Genomic DNA, 20,644 nt, shown 5'->3' with positions numbered 1-20,644 from the left:
CTCACTATGTCTCTTGAAAGGACCGTTTACAAAACCCCCCATCCACTTTCTCAACAATCCTCTGGAAGAAGTCTTTTCTTTCAAGCTTCTGGGTCTCACTATCTGCCATGACCTTTCCTGGGAAAGTCACATTTCCAACCTTGCCTCAAAAGCCAGTCGCCGACTGAGAATCCTCCAGTCGTGCAAAGTCCTTCCTCGGCCCTCTTGAGCTCCTGACTACTTACAAAGCTTTTTTGTCCGTAGCCTGATGGAGTACTGCTCTCCCCTCTGGGCTGGTGCTCCTGCCTCCCACCTTTCTCGTCTTCACGCTGCCGAAACCAGGGATTTTAAGATCATTGGCATCTCCCGCAATGAAGCTGAGTCTTTGGGCCTCTCACTGAACCACCGCAGGTTGGTGGTGGTCTTTCTGTCTTCTACCGACTCCTCTCCAGCCTTGCCCCCCCTGCTCTCTCTGCGATTTGTCCCCACCACATTTCCACAGGGCGCTCAAGGTCCGTCAACCACCCCCTTCTGGTAAAACTACCAACATCACGAATCACTGCTCATCTTCCTCACTCTTTCATTCCTCTTTTTTCCCGCCTTTGGAATAAACTTCCTCACTCTATTCTTTCCCATTCTTCCCTCCAGGCTTTCAAAACAGCTGTTCACCACCACCTCTTATCTTCCCCCATCCAAATCCTCGATCTTTTCTACCCCCGATAATCCACCCAAGCCCACTTCCTTCAATTCTCCTGCTTTCCTTCCTGAAAGTCCCTGTAATGTCCATCTTCTCCTCGCCATGTTCCCCGTCCCATCCCCATCCCTCTCCCTTCCACAGTTCACCTGTGTCTGTTCCCCAATGTTTTGTCCCTTCCACTCCCACCCCTCTTGTCTCATGCCTCCTTGCTGTGAGTTGTGTGTTAGCTCTCATACGAGCCTCGACCAAGGTATACAAAAAAAAAAAAAAAAAAAAAAAAAAAAAGCTTTTTCTTCATTCTTACGACCTCATAAAAGAGAAACAACCAAAAAATTCACTCAAACAACCTTTTTTTTTTGTTACATAATGTTATTTTCCATATTTATGAAATTTTTTCCATATTTCCATATTCCATATTTCCATTTTCCATCAACACAATGACCCCCTGAAACCTCCCCCAACGTCATCATCTCCATCATCTCCATCAAATCGTTTTTATCGTAGCCATCATCAACATCGCCGTCACATTAATGGATCAACTTTATCATTATTATTATTAAAGGGAAATTTAATTATTTTCACAATTCTAGAAAATAAACTTCATTTTGTCTTCTTAACACAGGAAAATAAACCTGGTCTTGGCTTAATGGTTAAGGTGGCTGCTTTAAGATCTTAGGGTCTTGAGTTCAACCCCCTGCTATGCTGTTACAACACCAGGTGGGTTGACCAAGCTCATCATCTTTCTGAGGTCACCAAAATTAATATCAGCTTAATGTAAAACAAGGGGCACTGCATCAGTGGCACAGCAATGCCCCCAGCAATGATGCAACCAGCAGCAATAGGCTGTATATGAAATAATAATAATAACTCAAGAAAATAAATTTTATTTTATGTTCTTAATAACTTTTATTCATGACAATAAATAGCACAAAAACAATGCACAGACATGCTAATTAAGGGCACAGTTTGGACGAATTTTAAGTTGAAGTCCCTCACCCGATTTTCCCCATTACCCCCAAAGTTTGCGGATTTGCGGTTCACGGGGATTTTCAAGAACGTAACCCCTGTGAAGGGCAAGGCCCTCCTGTTTTTCCGTACTTGAACACTGTGTGTTGTATCCTGTCCCAGGAACTCTCTCGTTTGAATTGCAGTGGCTATCTCGGATTGACATGCAGTAGTTTAGGCAATCGGCCTTATTGCTGTTGCGCTTGTGGTTTTATCAATGGTCTTTGCGACAGTTAAAAAAAAGTCCTCAATTTACAATTCGTTAATGACAAAGATGTAAAAATGAATCAATTATTGTGATATGATGTGGAAGGATTGTGGCTGAAGAGTGCAAGTGAAAAAGACCACTAAAAACCTCGTTTTATGTTCAGTGAAAGGGAATTTTGGGTGTTTATGCCTTTTTGTAGATAGTAGTACTTTAGTGTCCATCCTTGGCTGGCAGGATATGTAAAATGTATGCGCACTCATCTTTGAGCAGTTTAGCCTGTATGGGTTCAAATTTCGACCCAGCTATAATCTGTCATCTTGGTGTTTCACGTGCAGGGCAAAGCATCAATGTGTGCGCCTTCCGTCAGAAGGACATTAAACTGGAGGACCCGTCTACCAGCCAAATCAACCACATTTAAATGTCAACTTTGGCCAGCCAGTTCCTGAAAGACATTTGCTTGAAACCTCCCCCCCCCCCCCCAGCCAATCCCAGGAGAATGTGAGAATAACAGGCTTTTATAGAAGTAGTCTTGATTGCCCATCTCAAGTTGCTTCATGGGCATGATATCATCCAATATGTGGCCTTGCATCACGTGCCAACCAGACAAGTAGAATACCTTCACCCTGAGGGTCAACAGTAAACCAGCTTGGCTTTTATTGACAAATCCATGGGATTCTCCTTGGACTACCTCATTTTCCAGAAGCTTAGAGTTGGAATCCTTAATACTAATGCCTGCAGCTGGTATTTTAACCCACAAATTTTGGGATGGCAATACACTGTCCTCACCACTATTTTTGGGCAAATCAAGGACATCACAAGGACATGAGAACACAATGGGCAAATCAATGGTCAATTATAGGTTGGCCTGTTCAGTATTCATTCTCATCTGAACCTACAGCTCTTAATGTTCAAGTGACAAACACATTGTTTATTTGTCCATTGTCTCCGAATGTCCTTGTAATTCCTCTAAAAGTACATTGATGAATAATATTGATGTTGTCCTCCATTTCATTTATGTACTACCTCCTCCTTAAGTGTTGGATCACTGTAAAATAAAAGCACAGTCCATGGTAATTGAAGTACTTAGGTGGGAATGTCAAACAAGCCAACCTTTGAGCAAACTCTTGAAGAACCCTATCTTACCCCCTTCAAAATTTGTTATATCGTGTTTTCTCATCCGATGTGAAATGTGTTACTGGTGGGCATTAAAGGTCCTCGGTGCTTTTATTTTGTATATAAAGTCAAGACTTGTGGAAGAGCTGGAACACAATAGATCAGGACGCAGTCGAACAAACGGAAGAGTAAAAAGAGAGGGGGGAAACGCACCAACAGCAGGGTTGAGGGACAAAATAGAGGAAGAATTGGAGGGATATGGGGGGAAATGAGGGCTACGAGGAGGACACATGGGGTGGATAAGATGGATGCAGAAGCATACACTCAGGAAGGAAAAACTGGAAACGTGGAATGAGGAGCACTTGGGATAGGGGAATAGGGTTAATGTGGGTAAAAAATATCATGGTTTTGGATGGGGGATTATCTGAGATGAGGGTGAACAGCTATCTTCAAAATTGGAGGGAAGAATGAGGTTGAAGAGAATGTGTAAGTTGGTTCCACAGGTGGGAAAAAGGAACGAATGATAGGAGGTGAGCAGTGATTCTGGATTTTGGGAGTTTCACCAGATGGGGTTGATGATGGACCGTGTGCACTTTGCGGAAACCTGGGGTGTGGGGGGGGGGGTTCAAAGCACAGAATGAGCAGAAGTTGCAAGACCAGAAAGGAGTACAAGACGGAGAGACCACCAACCTGTCTTTTATGGGAAAGTGACAGGCTCATAGACTCAGGTTCATCACAGGAGGTTCCAATGATCTTGAAGGCATTGGTTTCCATTGCGTTAAGCTAAGCAAGGCAGGAACACCAGCAAAGATCCATCTCCTATTTCGACTTTTCTGGCCAAACTGCTGGGCTGATCCAGCTGAAATTTGCCAGCAACATTCCTCTCCTGACTGGTAATACAGATTGTAAAGCTCATTCCAGTCACTTGACTTTAAGGAGGTCAAAATGGCCAACTTAGTAAATTTGGTCAAAATCTTCTCCAGACACACCAGTCGGGGGCATCAGCAAAGATGGGAGAGTAGTACTCCATCAAGTTGTGGGTGGAGGCCTTGTAGATCGATAGGAGTTCAGGTGTGCCAAGGAGGAACTTTGTACGATGGAGGATACCCAGTCGGCAACTAGCTTTGGAGGCCAACTTATAAATGTGGTTTTCTCAAGAAAGATCATGGATGATGGTGAGATGCAGGAGTTTGATTGACTGAACTTCCTCAAGAGGATTGTTAAGAAAGTAGATAGGAGGGTTTGCCAGATGGTCCTGAGAGAAAGAGAGAGATAGAGAGACACAGACAGACAGACAGACAGACAGACACATTTGTCAGGATTGAAAGACATATTCATTGTGTTTGACCATTTTGTGATTCAATCATGGTCTAAAGAGAGGGAACAGGCTGTTGCCTGCCTACCTGAAGGATGAGGGATGTCACGGCAGAGGGTGGAGTCATCAGCAAAAAGATAAAGAGGATTTTCCAGTGTCAGAGAGATCATTGATGAAGATCAGGAATAGGACTGCGCCCAGAACACTGCCTTGGGACACTCCAGCCTTGACAGGGATAGGAGATGAAACGATTCCGTTGAGTGCCACACGTTGGCTATGAGAGTCGAGGAAGTCAGGAAGCCACGTGTGGAATTGGCCTTGGATGCCATAGGCAGAGAGTTTCGAAAGCAATGTGGGATGCTAGACCATATTGAAACCTCATGATATATCTATCGAAACTGCCCTGATCTTAATGTCTGACATTGAGGGCCTCATCCATTGTTGGTAGAGCAAAAGCAGCATGTCCAAGGTGGAGTGAACTGGTTTGAATCCGAATTGATGATTGTAGATGAGGCCGTTGGAGAAAACGAAGGATTTTACGTCTATTGTGATAGATTCCATGACCTTGCTGATGATTGTAGGTAAGCTGATAGCTCTGTCCTGAAGGGGATCGGTTTTCGCACATTTTTAGCTTGGCTGGAATTTAAATTCCAGATAAGGTATTGGTCATGACGCACCATCCATCCGTCCGTCCGTCTATCTCCTATTTCGACTTTTCCGGCCAAACCGCTTGGTTGATCTGGCTGAAATTTGGCAGCAACGTTCCTCTCCTGGCTGGTAGTAGGGATTGCAAATCTCATTCCAGTCACGTGACTTTAAGTAGGTCAAAATGGCCGACTTAGTAAATTTCTTCAAAAATCTTCTCCAGACACACCAGTCAGAATGCTACCAAATTTGGGTTACAACATTAGGACAGGGTCTTGATGTTAAATTGTGGAGGTTAAACCAGAAGTTTGTCAAAATGGTGGTCGATCACCAAAATGGTGGTAAATGTTTGGGAAAATCGTGTAAATTCCTTGAAAAACCTTCTTCTCCACACACCAGTCAGAGTACTACCAAACTTAAGTTACAACATTAGGCCTGGGCCCAGATAAGCCACAGGTCCAGTGGTCCTATGTTTTAGGTAATACAATGAAGTTGGCTGACTTCCAAGCAGATGGAAGATGACATATGGCAAATGATAGGGTGAAATGGCAGACATAGGATTTGCAAAAGCAGAGCAGTTTGTTAGAAATGTGAGCCGATGGCGCCCAGTCCAGTTACATAATCAGAGTCAAGGGTAGTCAGGAACTTCTCCACCTTTTCAGTTGCTAAAGATGCAGAATCCCAGAGTAGTGGGTTCGACTGGGGAGAGTGGGTGCAGAAAGCGAGGGATTTGGGACAAGATTTGGAAGTAAACACAGAATTGAGGCATTCAGCCTTCTGACATGTGTGGTGCCATTTGAAGTGAGGGCATGGATGGAGGGGGAGCATACTCCAGAGACCGATTTGACAAGGTGCCATCAGGTTTTAGAGGAGGGAGACAAGTTTGAAGGTTCAATCTTGAGTTTGGTCAGATATTGTTTTCTGGCTCTCCTGGTAGTGGGGACACACTTGTGAGCTTTGTGAAATGCACTGAGATTGCCTTCAGCTGGATTAGCCTTCTAGGAAGAGACAGCAAGTTATTTCAGAGTAATTGCATCACCACAGGATTCATTGTATGATGGGCAGGAAGAAGGGTAGGACAATTGAAGATGAGATGTGATGAGTCTGAGACAGACAGACAGACAGACAGACAGACAGACACAGAGAGAGTTTCTATGGAAGAATTCCCAGGTTGAGTTGATGTCAAGGGCAGTAGATATGGGAGACCAGACCTGAGGAGACTGGATCTGAGAGATGGCTGCTTCCAGTCCCCTGCCAATCTGCCTGAGTGAACTGCCAGACTTGCTGGCATTGAGGCAGCTCTCTGAGAATAACAGCCAGCCAGAGAGATGCTGACTTTTGCAGGCAAATTATCAGATGAACCAACTGGAGCAGAGGAAGGGCAGGAGACATTTGTCGGGAAGTTTCCATCACTTTCAATAAAGAGTTTGGGAGATATTGCTGGCCTCCTTTACAAATTATAAATTTCTGCCAAAATTGTCATCAACTGGAAGAGGTCAAATCTCTTGAACTTCTCGACCTCACCATCTGCCATGACCTCTCCTGAGCCAACCACATAGCAAAGCTTGCCTCCCAAGCCAACTGCAGACTTGACATCCTCCATCGATTCAAGTATTTCGCGAGCTACTCACAGTCTACAAGGTCTTTGGCCATAGCTCAATGGAGCACTGCTCTCCCCTATGTGTTGGCGTCCCAGCATCTCATCTGCTTGTACTGGTTGCTGTGGAATCTAATGGCTCAAAATTATACGAAACTTCCACGATGAGGCTGAAACACAAGGTTTGTTGCTCTCATTGCGTACAAGTCCATGGTCTCTGTTTTCTACCATCTATTCTCCAATATTGCTCCCTCTACTCTCTCAGTTCTCCTTCCCTCCCCAACAACTCCAGGGTTAAACATCCAAAATCCAGGTTGTCTGTGCACCTAATCTCTTATTCCTCACCTCTCCCGTCTGTGAAACGTCCTTTGAGAGGTTGTTCTGTCTCTCTGTTCCCTCCTCCAGGACTTCAATCAAGCAGTATGCCGCCATCTCTTGTTATCCCCAACTATAAGTGCCCGCTTGTGTGGAGAGGAAGAACGTACCATGTTGGGTGGGGACTTGTAATACCCTCTCTCACCTGGAGCAGTGCAAAACGATACAGATTTACATCGACAATTTGCATCCCCCCCACCCCAAGACAACTGGCAAAGACAAAAACACCACTATGCACTAATTGGGGTTATGCTGATCCGATGTAGCAAATCTGGATGGAATTGGCTCAGAATAGGAGTAGCATGATAAACACACACACACACACACACACACACACACACACACACACACACACACCCACACACACACACACACACACACACACACACACACACACACACACACACACACACACACACACACACACACACACACACACACACACACACACACACACCCACACACACACACACACACTGGTCTGTGAATTTTTGTAAGGATGATATTTGTTCCCCCATTAACCTTTCCTAACCCAACAATATTACTTCCTCATTTCAGTTTCCTTCTGTCTTCCATTTTCTCTTTTCCTGTCCATTCATTCTTTTGATGCTTGACCCATTGTTAGGTCAACCTTGCTTTTCCATGAGCTTTGCTCCCATAAGGAAAATATGAGAACGTCAGGCCTTACCAGCCAGTTTGTAATAGACTTGGGCCATTGAGAGTTCAGACACACTGTTTGAGCGACCGACCCCGTACTGAAAATGGTACTGTGGTGGTAGGGGTGGTGGTGGTAGTCCAGTTTAATTTGTTTCTTCTCCCTCCACTTGTTGTTAATGTATAGGATTTAAAGACTGTACTTGTATATTTTTCATAGATAGAGGATGAGGAGTCAGCTATATTATGGTGTTCCTGATAGTTGGGCTTTTGGACATTTCTGTTGTGTTTGTATTTTCCTTTTGAAGGTCACAAAACCATTGACAGTGGAATCCCAGTGGAGGGAACAATGTCATGTTTATCACGACAGTTTTAACTGCAAAAGCACCACCTTTACTGGAGTAATCCCCATGTATGTATCACGGCTTCAGAGCAGAATTGAAGATTCAAACCCATCGTTGTTCAGGAAAAGCACGTCGTCTTCACATGGCCAAGCAGTATAGCGGTCATGATTGCACTTTATCCTGCAAAAACGAATGTAACTCCACGAGAAGGCCTTTATGGTGATGTCAGTGCTGTGTCCCCCCCCCCCTCCCCCAGTGCTGTGTCCATGAAGTGCCACGTCGAGGGTTATCTTCCGTGAGATTAAATGGAGCTGAAAAGAAAGTCGTATCCTCGGCCTATTGGCAAAAAGGGCATTTGGTACATATTTAAGATTGCTTGGTTTGAGGCCAAAATTCCGGGCAAGCGACATGCTCCTCTTTCAATGTCTGGTATGGCTGACATCAATGTCAATTGAACATTCACACTTATTGTACATTTCCACTTCGATGTCAGGGCATACCGGGCTTGCTGGTCAATTTGTCAAACTGCTGAAACATTTCAAGGCTAATTATATTTTATTTATGAGAAAACCTTCGGACCTCGCCCTCAATAATGTCTCATACATCCATCCCATCATTCTTCTTTCCTCCCTGACTTTCATTATTCTAATTTCCTTCTCTTCTTCCATCATTCTTTTTAAATCCTCCTTTACTCCCCTTTCCTCCCCGACTCGTATAATTGTTTTTCTTCTCGTTCTCTTACAAGGAACTTCAATGCAGGAGGCCATTTATAGACACAGCCTGCACTATGATTTCCAACCTATGGTTGTTTGTCCATTGTCGATCTTTTACAAATGCTGAGAATCAAGCAAGGAAGCAGCACATACCATTTTTAAACCATCGACCTCCCAGACTCAGAGCACATGCTCTAACTGTCTTGACCATTTTGCCCCCCAAGTCTGATAATTCCTCTTCCTATTTTTCTTTCCTCTGCTACTCCCATCATTCTTCTTTCCTCCTTTACTCCTATGTTCCTCTTTCTTCCCAAACTCGTATGATTCCGCTGTCTTCTCCTACTCTCATCCTCCTTATTTTACTTCCCTTTCCATCTTTTGGATACAACGAAGCTGAAACAAGGAAGCTTATGCCATTTGGTCCATCACACCTGAACTCTCATACATAATTTGTCATCAATTAAGTTATACAGCTCACATCAGGTGGCATAACCTTTTGAAAGATAGGTTGTTGTTTTTACCTTCCACAGGTGGCAGGTTGCCAGAGCTCCTTGTTTTTCTTCGTCTTCTTCGTCTTCTTCTACTTGTTCCCATTGTCAGAGGAGAGGGTATTGCATCTGGGTCCATTTGTTTATCTGTCTTTGCTTTTTTTTTTGGCCGCACAGAACTTTAGTGTTTTTCGCTGCAGCCGCTTGTTGAATTGAGACGAAATTTTCCCCGTAGGAGCGGCCACGTGGTGTGGCAGCCATGTTGGAAAAAAACGGGAAAAAATTGGACCGCTGTATCTCTGAAACCGCACAAAGCAAAAAATTGAAACTTGGTACACGCCAAGTACTCCCCATGGGGAATAAGTGTGATTTTGTTTAATTTGACGTCATAGATGCCTTCATTCTGACGTCATAATTGCATATGTCGAATGCTACATTCGAACAGTGTGAAAATTTTTGAGGGTCATCTCGGGATAAATTGGTCCACAAAAGAAAACAAAAATTGATAGCGTCATCAGGCACATGAATTCTCAGCCATATTGTTTTTTTAAATAAATAAAAAAACCTGCAAAAATTTGCTCTGAGCTGATGGCTCAGAAAAAAATGGCTGAGCAGATTGAGGCGAAACTTCACACTTACGACTGCCTATCCATGAGGAACAAAACATTCACACATACAACATCAGTCACATGGTTTGGCAGCCATATTGGATTTACCCAAAAACTGAGAAAAATCTTCTCCAGAACGGCTGGACAGATCGAGGGGAAACTTCACACAAATGTTCCCCAAGCCTTGGGGATACCAGGGTATTCACGAAAAATTGATGTCGTATAGTCTGGCAGCCATGTTGGATGAAGCGAAAATCTTGGAAAAAAACTCTTTCTCCAGAACCGCTTCATCGATCGATGTGAAACATCACAATTATGATCTTCCAGTGATATGGAATGTTTTAAATTTCAAACTGATCGGATGCATGGTCTGGCAGCCGGAATAATTTTTACTTTTGTTGATCTGTGTTCTTTTTTAAAATATTTTTTATAAGGCTTACTTGGCTGTGACTGAAAACCCACTCTGTGGAAGTACCTCCTATGCTGCTGCCCTTCACAGGGCAGCTCACCAGATGACGACATTGGGGCAAAGCCTTCGGGACCCCCATTCCTTGATGATCGGATGAAAAGCATGGGGTAACCTTCCCAGGTCAGATTGCGGTCATCTGTGTCAGGGTGGTGCTGAGGTGCCGTCCACCAGACAGTGGTCTCCTTGGGTAAAACCTGAGGCGATTCCTTCAGGTGGGTGCCTGGAATATCCTATTCATAAGAGAGGATGATCACCTGTCTGTTATTGTCTGAGCTCAAGCGTTTGAACATCGGTATTGCAGCACTCTGAGGTTTGGAGAACGGATAGGGGCAAGATCATGGCGAGTGGTTGCACCTACTATTGGTCTGGTCGCTCTCATGGTTACCATGCCCAAACAGTTGCTGTAGCTGTGTCCAATAAGCTGACTCCAATGATAATTGAGGTAACACCGGTCAACGAGCGTAGTGTGAGATGAAGGATTCATCACTCCTTGGGTGTCATTTCCCTGGTCTCTGTATATGCTCCGACTGAGGTGAGTGATCTCACCGTGAAGGACACATTTTATGCCGTGCTTAAGTCTGTGGTTGATCAGTGCCCCAGGTGAGATAGTCTTCTCTTCTTGGGGAATTTCAATGCATTGATTGGCGCTGGTAGGGATGGATATGAGACAGGTGTTGGTCCCCATGGGTCTGGAACTGTGAACCAGAACAGCAGTAAGTTCCTTGACTTTGCAAGAAGTCATGCACTTAGGGTGGCTGGTTCATGGTTTCAGCGCCCACAGGCTCATCGCTGGACTTGGTATTCCAACACTGGTGATGTGGCAAAGGAGATTGACCACGTGCTCATTGATGGTCACTGGAGTATGATCCAGAACTGCAGGGTCCACTGGAGTACTCAGTTCCTCAATGCCGACCACAGGCTTGTTGTAGCAACTCTAAAGTTTCAGCTTAAATCTGGGAGAATGGTACCATCCCAGCCTCGGCTGGATGTTGGCAAGCTCAAGGAGGAGAGGGTACCTGAAGAGTTTGCGAACAGGCTGAGTGGGGATTTGGGGAGGGGGGGGTCTGGGTGCTTTGGGAAATCCTGAGCATCTGTGGAGTGCTTTCAAGACCACCGTCCTTGATGTTGCCAGTGGAAGTCTTGGAACTCAACAGAGGGCGAAGAAGAATTTTGTCTCAAGGGACACTGGATACCATTGACCAGAGTCACAGGGCCAGGCTGAATGGCAGAACTGAGCTGTTCAGGGAGCTGAGGCGTAAATCTGTACGTGCGCTGAGGGCAGACAAGGATGCCTATGTGCAAGGAGTCTGAGTGGGTCGAGCATTAACTGTGGTCAGGTGATTCTTGTCCTGCCTATAGAGAAATTCATGCATTGCGTTCCTCCAAGCCCGTCCCTCAGTGTACTGCAGTTGGAGCGGAGGGTGGTGGGCTCTTGACGGAGGTGTCCAAAGTGAAGGCTCACTGGGCCAGTTACTTTGAGCAGCTGTACCAGGCTGACCCACCAGCTGTTGAGTTGGGCATCAGGGTTGTTACTATCCTTATTGCTGGCCCTCCAATCAACTGTGACCCCCCTTCGTTTGTGTAAACACAGGCTGCGGTGAACCGATTGAAATGGGTGAAGCTCATGGAATCTCTGGCATCCATGCTGAACTTCTCAGGGCTGGTGGAAATGCTGCACTCATGTCATTGCATGCAGTTCTTTGCTCTGTCTGGAACACAGGTATCATTCCAACTGACTGGAAGAGAGGCCTTGTTGACCCTCTCTGAAAAGGGAAGGGTGATTGCCAGGACTGCAACAACTACTGAGGAGTGACGCTGCTCTCAGTGCCGGGCAAGTTCTTTGCTTGAATAATTCTTAATAGTTGTCTCTACCTTCTGTTTGAGCACCAGCGCCCAGAGCTATCAGGCTTTACACCAAAGAGGTCAACGATTAACGATATCCTTGACATTCAGGCCCTCGCCAAACGCAGACGAGAGTTTCGGCAGGGGCTGCTTGCAGCATGTGTTGATGTCGGATAGATCAAGCTGCAGTGCATCATTTGGGAATGTCAAGGTCTCTGAACCTGATTACACAGATGATGCTGTCGTCGTTGTGGAGAATGGATATTCTTTTGGGGGCCCTTGAGGTGGTGAATGAGGAGGCGGAACAGCTGCGATTATGCATTTCCTGGGTCAAAACTAAGATCCAGGCTTTAAGTGACATCTTGGATGCTGCTTTCTTGTCTATACCTGTTTGTGGCGAGGATGTTGAGATCACGGAGATATTCATTTACCTTGGCAGTGATATTCATGTCCCCGCTGGCTGTGAGCCAGAGGTTAACAGACATCTGGGTCAGGCCTGGGGAGTCATGGATTCATTGAATCATTGGGTATGGTGCTGCTGGTACCTGTACAGGACAGAAGTTCGAGTCTTCATGTCCTTGGTGCCTCCAGTATTGTTCTACGGATGCGAGACTTGCACTCTTACCAGGGATCTGAGACGGAGACTTGATTCCTTTGGTACCAGGTCTCTTCAGAGAATGCTTGGGTGTCGCTGGTTGGGGACTTTGTGTCCAACGAGCTGTTGCTGAGAGAGACTCAAACGAGATTTGTTACCTGCATGGTCCGGGAGCATCAGCTGCAGCTGTGTGGACACCTGGCTTGTTTTCCTGACAAGGATCCTGCTCACCAGATTCTCTTAGCAAGGGAGCCTCTTGAGTGGGCCAGGCATGTCTGGGGGATGGCCAGACGGAAGCCCCTGGAGTACCGGCGGAAAGTGGATGCAGCGACGCGCTGCTTTGGCGCATGCTCCCATACCTGATCTGACCTGATCTTACTTGGCTGCACCTGGATGGGTTTGAGGGTAGAGTAGTAGCAGCTGAAACCCAAATTCTATTTTGATTCCTCCTGATGACTTCGTCTTTGTTTTTTGCTTGTTTCAGTTCCTTCTGATCTTTATTTACCAGTCTCGCAGGACTCTAATTTTGGTGTCATGAAATAATTTTATCTGGTGTTTTTTTTTTTTTTAATCAGGCTCACTTGGCTGCGCCTGGATAGGTTTGAAGGTAGAGGAGTAGCAACTGAAATGCAAATCCTATCCAGGTTCCTCCTGATGACTTCATCTTTTCTTTTTTCTTGTTTGGGTTCCTTTTTATCACTCCAATGCAGGACTACCGATTGGTCTTCCGTTTGATCTGAATTGAATTCATTTTAATTATTTTCTGAATTAAATTGAAGAATCATTTTTTTAAAACGTCATGGGTCAGTGTCAGGTAGCCAATCAAAGCGGGACATCTTGGTACCCGGTCATCACTGCCAGCAGTTATGAAGTGGCAGTTCTAATTATTGTCATTAATTACGTAACACACTAGTACACAAACACCACACAAAATACACCACACAAACACCATACAAAACAAGTCTTGGCGAGGGTCGGCAATCACTGATTGATATTTTTCTTGTTGGTTTTTTTTTCTTTTTCAATTTTTTTTCTTTTGTACAGTATATAATGTCGAGGCTCAGGTAACTGCTAAAAATGATAACAAATAAAAAAAATACAGCTAGAACTAGGACAGTCAGCTTTATGTCCCTTTCAGTAAGAACAGCATAATCTGAGATGTATTGCCGCCTGCTTGTATTTTGTTTGAACAACAGTTTCAGTTCAAATCCACAGCCATCAGGAATCGATCGCAGACTCCATGATGACTGGTGAGGTCGCTACCCACTGGGCTATCCTGGCACCCAATTTATCGAGTATTATTGTTATACATGGCAAGTTGAAGGCTATAAAAAACGGGTTCATAGGAGTCGAAAGCAGGTTTTTTTTTTCTTTTTTAACCCTTTGCGTGCTGCGGTTGCAGATTTGTGATGACATAAAGAAGAATTGAAACTAATTTTTGTTTTAATTTAGGTTATTCGTCCAACTTGACACCCAAGTTGTGTTTTTTTGCAAATACCACTTGAAATTCACAGTCCTGTGAAAAAAATTAATGAAGCAATAGGGAACCATGTGGCCGTAAATAATGCAGCACAAAATTGGTTAACCAAACATGTCAAAAACTCTAGTTGAGAGGTTAACTAATCAGTCATAATAAGGAAGTTCCAAGTAAGACAACATACACACACATACACACACATACATACATAATATTTCTGTTACATCGCTCAACAGAAACGAAACAATGCAATTGATAGCAAAGGACCAGTCCATTTATTCCGCAGCACATAACATTCACATATGTCCGACTCCGTTAAGATGGCGTCTTCCTCATGTTCTACATGCTCTCCCTTGCATCATCATCTTCATCATAATCTCTCAACATCCGACAATTAAACAACAACAACAACAACATATTTGGAAAGACGATAACTCCAAAGAAAGAACACAACAATTCCTCAAAGTTGTATTTACTTTTTTCATTTCCAGTTGTCGCCTGTGACGCATGACGTCACATTTAATGGAATGGCGTCCCCACAATAAAGAGCAATGTTTCCTGGTTTATAGGCACCAAGTGATTATAAATGGTGATGAATGCGATACGATGATCTTGACAATAAAACTTCGTTCATTCACAATCATCAAACCGCATCGTGAAATCCCATTTCATTCCTTTTTTATTTATTTATTGCAGTTTGAATTTGGAACGGTAATTTGTGGACACCCTGTATACAAATGAAAACAATCCGAATCGAATCCTACCATTCAAAATACTCGAGAGTACTGATAAATATCACAGTAAGAAGTCGAAGAGCGAATTGGAAAGCAAACGGACCGACCGATTGATTTGGGGGTGACCACAAATGGTAGACGAGAGGAAGTGACGAAGCGTACAGGTGAGGATTGAAGGAATTGATGGTTTGGGAAAAGCTCATGACGTCACCCAGCCAGTAGAGTTAGATTAGAGTGGTTCCTTGCATGTTGGATAGAGATCGCTACAGATCTGTCACTCTGTGTGTGAATCCATGCAAGTGGAATGGAAGCTAAACATTGCATTTTTGAAATTTTTCGTACTTTCCATATGTGATCCAATACGGGTTTTAACAATACGAAAACGGGTCCGTGGGTCTAAAGAAAGAAAACGGGTCAAACCCGCAAAATACGGGTCACTTGCCATGCAAGTATGGTGCTTAACACCAATCTTACTCAGATGACAGGAGGTGTTGCCATTCTCCCCAATTTTACCTTTTCTACGTGACTCCAGTGAAAGTGCACCACGTGTTCTCAGAAAGCTTCTCCTGCATTTTTATGTCGACCTCTGTTCATCCATATAATGAGATTTTTGCTCTGCCATGCAGTATTAAGCAGGACGTTCTATTCGTGGAGCATCCTGAGCTTAATACGTGACCTGCTGTATTATAGTGTCTGCCAATGGAAATGATAGACAGAAGGAAAATCTACGAGGTCGGGGTGAAGTATGGTGAAGTGGGAAATGACTCGCATCCAGACAAATAATTAGCTCAAGATAAAACTGTACTTCTTCTCTAACGGCCACGATTTTCCCACGTGTTTGTGCGGGTTTATCGGGGAAGTTTTTCACCCAAGTCTTTCACGAACCGGCTAGCCAGGCCTGACGCTCGACAAAGTAGTTAGAGCAGGAACTTGGAATTTGTTCAGGGTGTCGGCAATAGCTCGCCTACTCTTCGCGAAGTGCACAGTGGGATATTTAACGTCCATCCGAGGGACGGCACACACATTGATGAATCACCCTATCTGTGAAACAGTTTATAGCCAGTTTATACAGTACATGAGGACAGTTTATAGCTGGGTGGGGATTCAGAGCGAGGCTAGACAGCTTCGAGGCAAGTGTGCATACCTCTAGGCTGGGCCTTCCTATCAGCCCACAGATGAAAGCGAAGGTTTTGTGAGAGAGACAGAGACAGAGACAGAGACAGAGACAGAGATATATATATATATATATATATATATATATATATATATATATATATATATATATATATATATATATACATACACACACACAGAGACACAGAGACACAGAGACACAGGGACACAGAGTCCTTAAAATTAACAACTGTTTGTCCCACAATAACACATTGTCTCCTGCTGCTATAATAGTGACCTCAGAACTGTGAGAAAGCAGACGACAACGAAGGTGGTCCTATGACTAACGTGCTTGAAAATAGTACCGACAGTAAAACAACAACAACCACCACCCCAAAGGAGAGGGAGCAAGCCTGGTTGGTGCTCAAAGCAATGCATGTTGAAGGGATGGATATGGAATGGATCGAGAGGGAAAGGGAGAGATGATCAAAAGATTTTTAATCAAAGGAAATGTAGGAAGAAGAGAGGGAGAGGACGATGGTGCGTAATAGTGCGGGTAATGGTGCGTTGCTTTCATTTCACGGGAAGTCGGGAGTGTTGCACGGGAAGTCGGGAGTGTTGCACGTCGAGAGAGAGTTGGGCGGGCTAGTGGGCGGGAGGATAGACAGAGACAGAAAGAGGTGGGAGAAACGCTGCAGGAAGTCGACACCTGTCCATGCATTATTGAACAGGCGCCGTGGAGAGAGAAGAGATCACCCCCCACCAAGCCGCCTGCCTGGCCAAGCCGTTCGGCCTACAGAAGGAACTGCGGTAATAGGATCGAAGCAGCTCAGCCGCAACCATCCGGACCATCGTCAGCCCCCGGTCGTGACTTTCCAGGCAATCTGTTCTGTTTTCACTTGCAGGTAGGACTCCCACCCTGTTATACCCCGTCCGAACGAGAAGCAGGACGACCCTCCGCAGCACCGTGCAGTGGCGGCAGACATGCCGTGAACACGTGTCCGGGCGGTTCGCGCGCTTTTCGTGGGAACTTTTCACACCTCCGTGCAAGAGTAGCCGTACTGCGAGCGTGGGAAATGAGCCTCCTACTCTCCTTGTCTCTACTCTCGTTGACTCAACTCAGCCTGGCGGTGACCCACTACACCTGCTGGAGATTCCAAGTCCTCCAATCCTTCCTGACTCTTCACCGTGAAAAGCCAAGTCAAAAAAGTCTTTCTGACACTTTGATGTCGTCTTTCATCGCCACATTACCTACTCCTATCGTCTTCCAAGCAGAGCTTTGAACAGGTCTCCCCCCACATTACCCCATCGACTTCATACAGATCATCATCCATGGTTGTCATAACATGCCTTAGTGACTCGTCCGAATGCTCAGATATTGACTGTAGCCCAGAGACTCCTTTCAACTGGAGCTGCCATGCCCACAGCTCTGGCTAGCGGCAATGGCCAAGGCTACAAAGGGCAAGACTGTGTCTTGGGTAAGCGTACCTCTCTTTTCTCGAGAAGGATTCACTACCATAATAGGTCATTTGAGCTCTCTGTCCAAGGCCCATGCACCGGGCTTCCAAATATTTACATACTCTTCACTGTAATATATATATATATATATATATATATATATATATATATATATATATATATATATATATATACATATATATATAAACAAATGTATTAAAGGAGACGCAGGTTTTACCCTCCCATTTGTAGGTCACCTGTGGATGAATCTGAATGTTGTGCCCAATCCTTAGTGTATGCCAGACAAGATGTTTGTGGTCTAGTTAATCTAGAGTCGTCTTTTTAACATCCCTGTAACCATAAAGTTCTCAGCCTGGTGTCTTGGCTGAAACAAAGTGTCTTATGTGGTATTGTCTTGTCCAAAGCACACCATTTGTAAAGAGTCATGGTGGTATAAAAATGTGTTGTGTACAAATTCTGACAGCGGATTATAAACTTTACTGGAGGTTAAAAAAAAAATTTTCACTACCATTCTGTAGCCACCTTGAGGTATAATTTTGTCCATCTCTCACACTGATTCACTTGTTGGGAAGCAATTGTAGTTTAGGTTTTTTTTTCTCCTGCCCCTTACCCCTCCATGGCCACTCCCACCCACCACCACCCCCATCTACAAATCTGGTTGTCTTTCCATTTGTTGCTCAATACAGTCTGGCATGAACGAAGCATTTGCTAAATGTATCCCTCATGGAATGTGAAGTCAAAACAGTTTACGGACCAACACAAACGTCATTCATTCTGGAGATGACAAGTAATAAAAAGCTTTTTCTTAATTTCAAAGGATGTAGGGATGGTGTACCAAAAAGTATGGAAACAATGGAGGGATGGTGACAAGAAATTATCATGTGAAGCCATCCATACATCTTTCTTTGAATAATGGTTGTTGCCTGTCCATCTCTGCATCCATTTGTGATGATAGTGTTTGTTGATTGTTTCCAAGTATGAATTTGCCCAGTGAATAATTAAACAGTTAAAACACAGACACACACTTCAGCTAAACCCACCCTCCTCTCTGTCTCTGTCTCTGTCTCTGTCTCTGTCTCTGTCTCTGTCTCTGTCTCTGTCTCTGTCTCTGTCTCTGTCTCTGTCTCTGTCCTCTCTCTCTCTCTCTCTCTCTCTCTGTCTCTGTCTCTGTCTCTGTCTCTTTCTCTTTCTGTCTCTCTCTGTCTCTGTCTCTGTCTTTCTTTCTTTCTCTATCTCTTTCTCTTTCTCTCTTTCTCTCTTTCTCTTTCTCTCTTTCTCTCTTTCTCTTTCTCTCTTTCTCTCTTTCTCTTTCTCTCTTTCTGTCTTTCTCTCTTTCTCTCTTTCTCTCTTTCTCTTTCTCTCTTTCTGTCTCTTTCTCTCTTTGTTTCTGTCTCTTTCTTTCTCTGTCTCTTTCTCTCTTTCTCTCTCTCTTTCTCTCTTTCTCTTTCTCTTTCTCTTTCTCTTTCTCTTTCTCTTTCTCTTTCTCTCTTTCTCTTTCTCTCTTTCTCTCTTTCTCTCTTTCTATCTCTCTCTCTCTCTCTCTCTCTCTCTCTCTCTCTCTCTCTCTCTCTCTCTCTCTCTCTCTCTCTCTCTCTCTCTCTCTCTCTCTCTCTCTCTCTCTCTCTCTCTCTCTCTTTCTCACTTGCTCTCTCTCTCTCTCTCTCTCTCACTTGCTCTCTCTCTCTCTCTCTCTCACTTGCTCTCTCTTTCTCTCTTTCTCACTTGCTCTCTCTTTCTCTCTTTCTCACTTGCTCTCTCTTTCTCTCTTTCTCACTTGCTCTCTCTTTCTCTCTTTCTCACTTGCTCTCTCTTCTCACTTTCTCACTTTCTCACTTTCTCACTTTCTCACTTGCTCTCTCTTTCTCTCTTTCTCACTTGCTCTCTCTTTCTCTCTTTCTCACTTGCTCTCTCTTTCTCTCTTTCTCACTTGCTCTCTCTTTCTCTCTTTCTCACTTGCTCTCTCTTTCTCTCTTTCTCACTTGCTCTCTCTTTCTCTCTTTCTCACTTGCTCTCTCTTTCTCTCTTTCTCACTTGCTCTCTCTTTCTCTCTTTCTCACTTGCTCTCTCTTTCTCTCTTTCTCACTTGCTCTCTCTTTCTCTCTTTCTCACTTGCTCTCTCTTTCTCTCTTTCTCACTTGCTCTCTCTTTCTCTCTTTCTCACTTGCTCTCTCTTTCTCTCTTTCTCACTTGCTCTCTCTTTCTCTCTTTCTCACTTGCTCTCTCTTTCTCTCTTTCTCACTTGCTCTCTCTTTCTCTCTTTCTCACTTGCTCTCTCTTTCTCTCTTTCTCACTTGCTCTCTCTTTCTCTTTCTCTCTTTCTCTCTTTCTCTCTTTCTCTCTTTCTCTCTTTCTCTCTCTTCTCTCTCTCTCTCTCTCTCTCTCTCTCTCTCTCTCTCTCTCTCTCTCTCTCTCTCTCTCTCTCTCTCTCTCTCTCTCTCTCTCTCTCCGTCTCTCTCTCTGTCTCTCTCTCTCTCTCTCTCTCTCCAGATTCCCACCCCACCCGTTCCTCTCCAGATTCCCACTCCACCCCACCCCCTCCAGACTCCCACCAACCTCGTTCCCTCCCTCCTTCCAACTCCTGCTCCCCTTCCCCTCCCTCCCTCCCCCAAAGGAATTTTTGCAGGGTGTATATAAAAGTGTACACGTACATAATAGTTTCTAAAAAAAGAAGTAAATTTTTTTTGACTCTCCCAAGCCGATTTTCGTTGCCTGTAATGTTGATTTAATTCACATATGTGAATAACATGTACATCAGTTTGCTTATTAGCCTTGAATAAGCGAGAAGAGGATTTGAGGGAGGAGGGAGGGTTTGGGCGGGGGGGTTAACCTCTTACAGTTTCATGGGCAGGCCGATTCATCAGCATTTGCTGTTCTTCGGATGGATGTAAAACTGGACGTCCTGTCTGCCACAATTGGTACAGTATTGAACGAAATGGGGTACATTCAAACAGCACGTTCAGACAGGTTCAAATAGCACGTACCATTTTTAGAGATCATAACATGGGATTCCCCTGAGTGATGAGACTTGTACTCCGACTGTCATCCTGTGTACCCACTATCATGAAATTGGAACTCTATGAAGCGGTAATAAAAGCACTTTATTAAATATAGCTGTTATTCAATAAAGGCACATTTTAGTTTTAATTAAAATAAAGCCATATTCTGTGATGCTGCCTTCCCTTCCCCTCCTTTCT

General features: G+C 44.3%; 1 protein-coding gene across 3 annotated transcripts in view; it reads left to right on the top strand.

Annotated features, from left to right (window-relative positions):
* Window positions 1-20,644, top strand: part of CACNB2 (calcium voltage-gated channel auxiliary subunit beta 2) — a 239,513-nt gene that overhangs the window by 45,930 nt on the left and 172,939 nt on the right. Inside the window, exon 1 of one of the 3 annotated variants that reach the window (XM_085876661.1) lies at window positions 16,375-17,449. The exons of the other annotated variants lie outside the window; for them this stretch is intronic. Coding sequence (XP_085732787.1) covers window positions 17,414-17,449 — 36 coding nt within the window. The 5' untranslated portion in view covers window positions 16,375-17,413. Of the gene's footprint in view, window positions 1-16,374; window positions 17,450-20,644 lie in introns of those variants that run through there. 3 annotated transcript variants of the gene reach the window in all.

Source organism: Eptatretus burgeri, chromosome 4 (genome assembly GCF_056783735.1).
Source record: "Eptatretus burgeri isolate ZD-2024b chromosome 4, Ebu_testis_v1, whole genome shotgun sequence".
In the NCBI taxonomy this organism is placed as follows: domain Eukaryota; kingdom Metazoa; phylum Chordata; class Myxini; order Myxiniformes; family Myxinidae; genus Eptatretus; species Eptatretus burgeri.
This window is presented reverse-complemented; position numbering and strand designations above follow the sequence as displayed.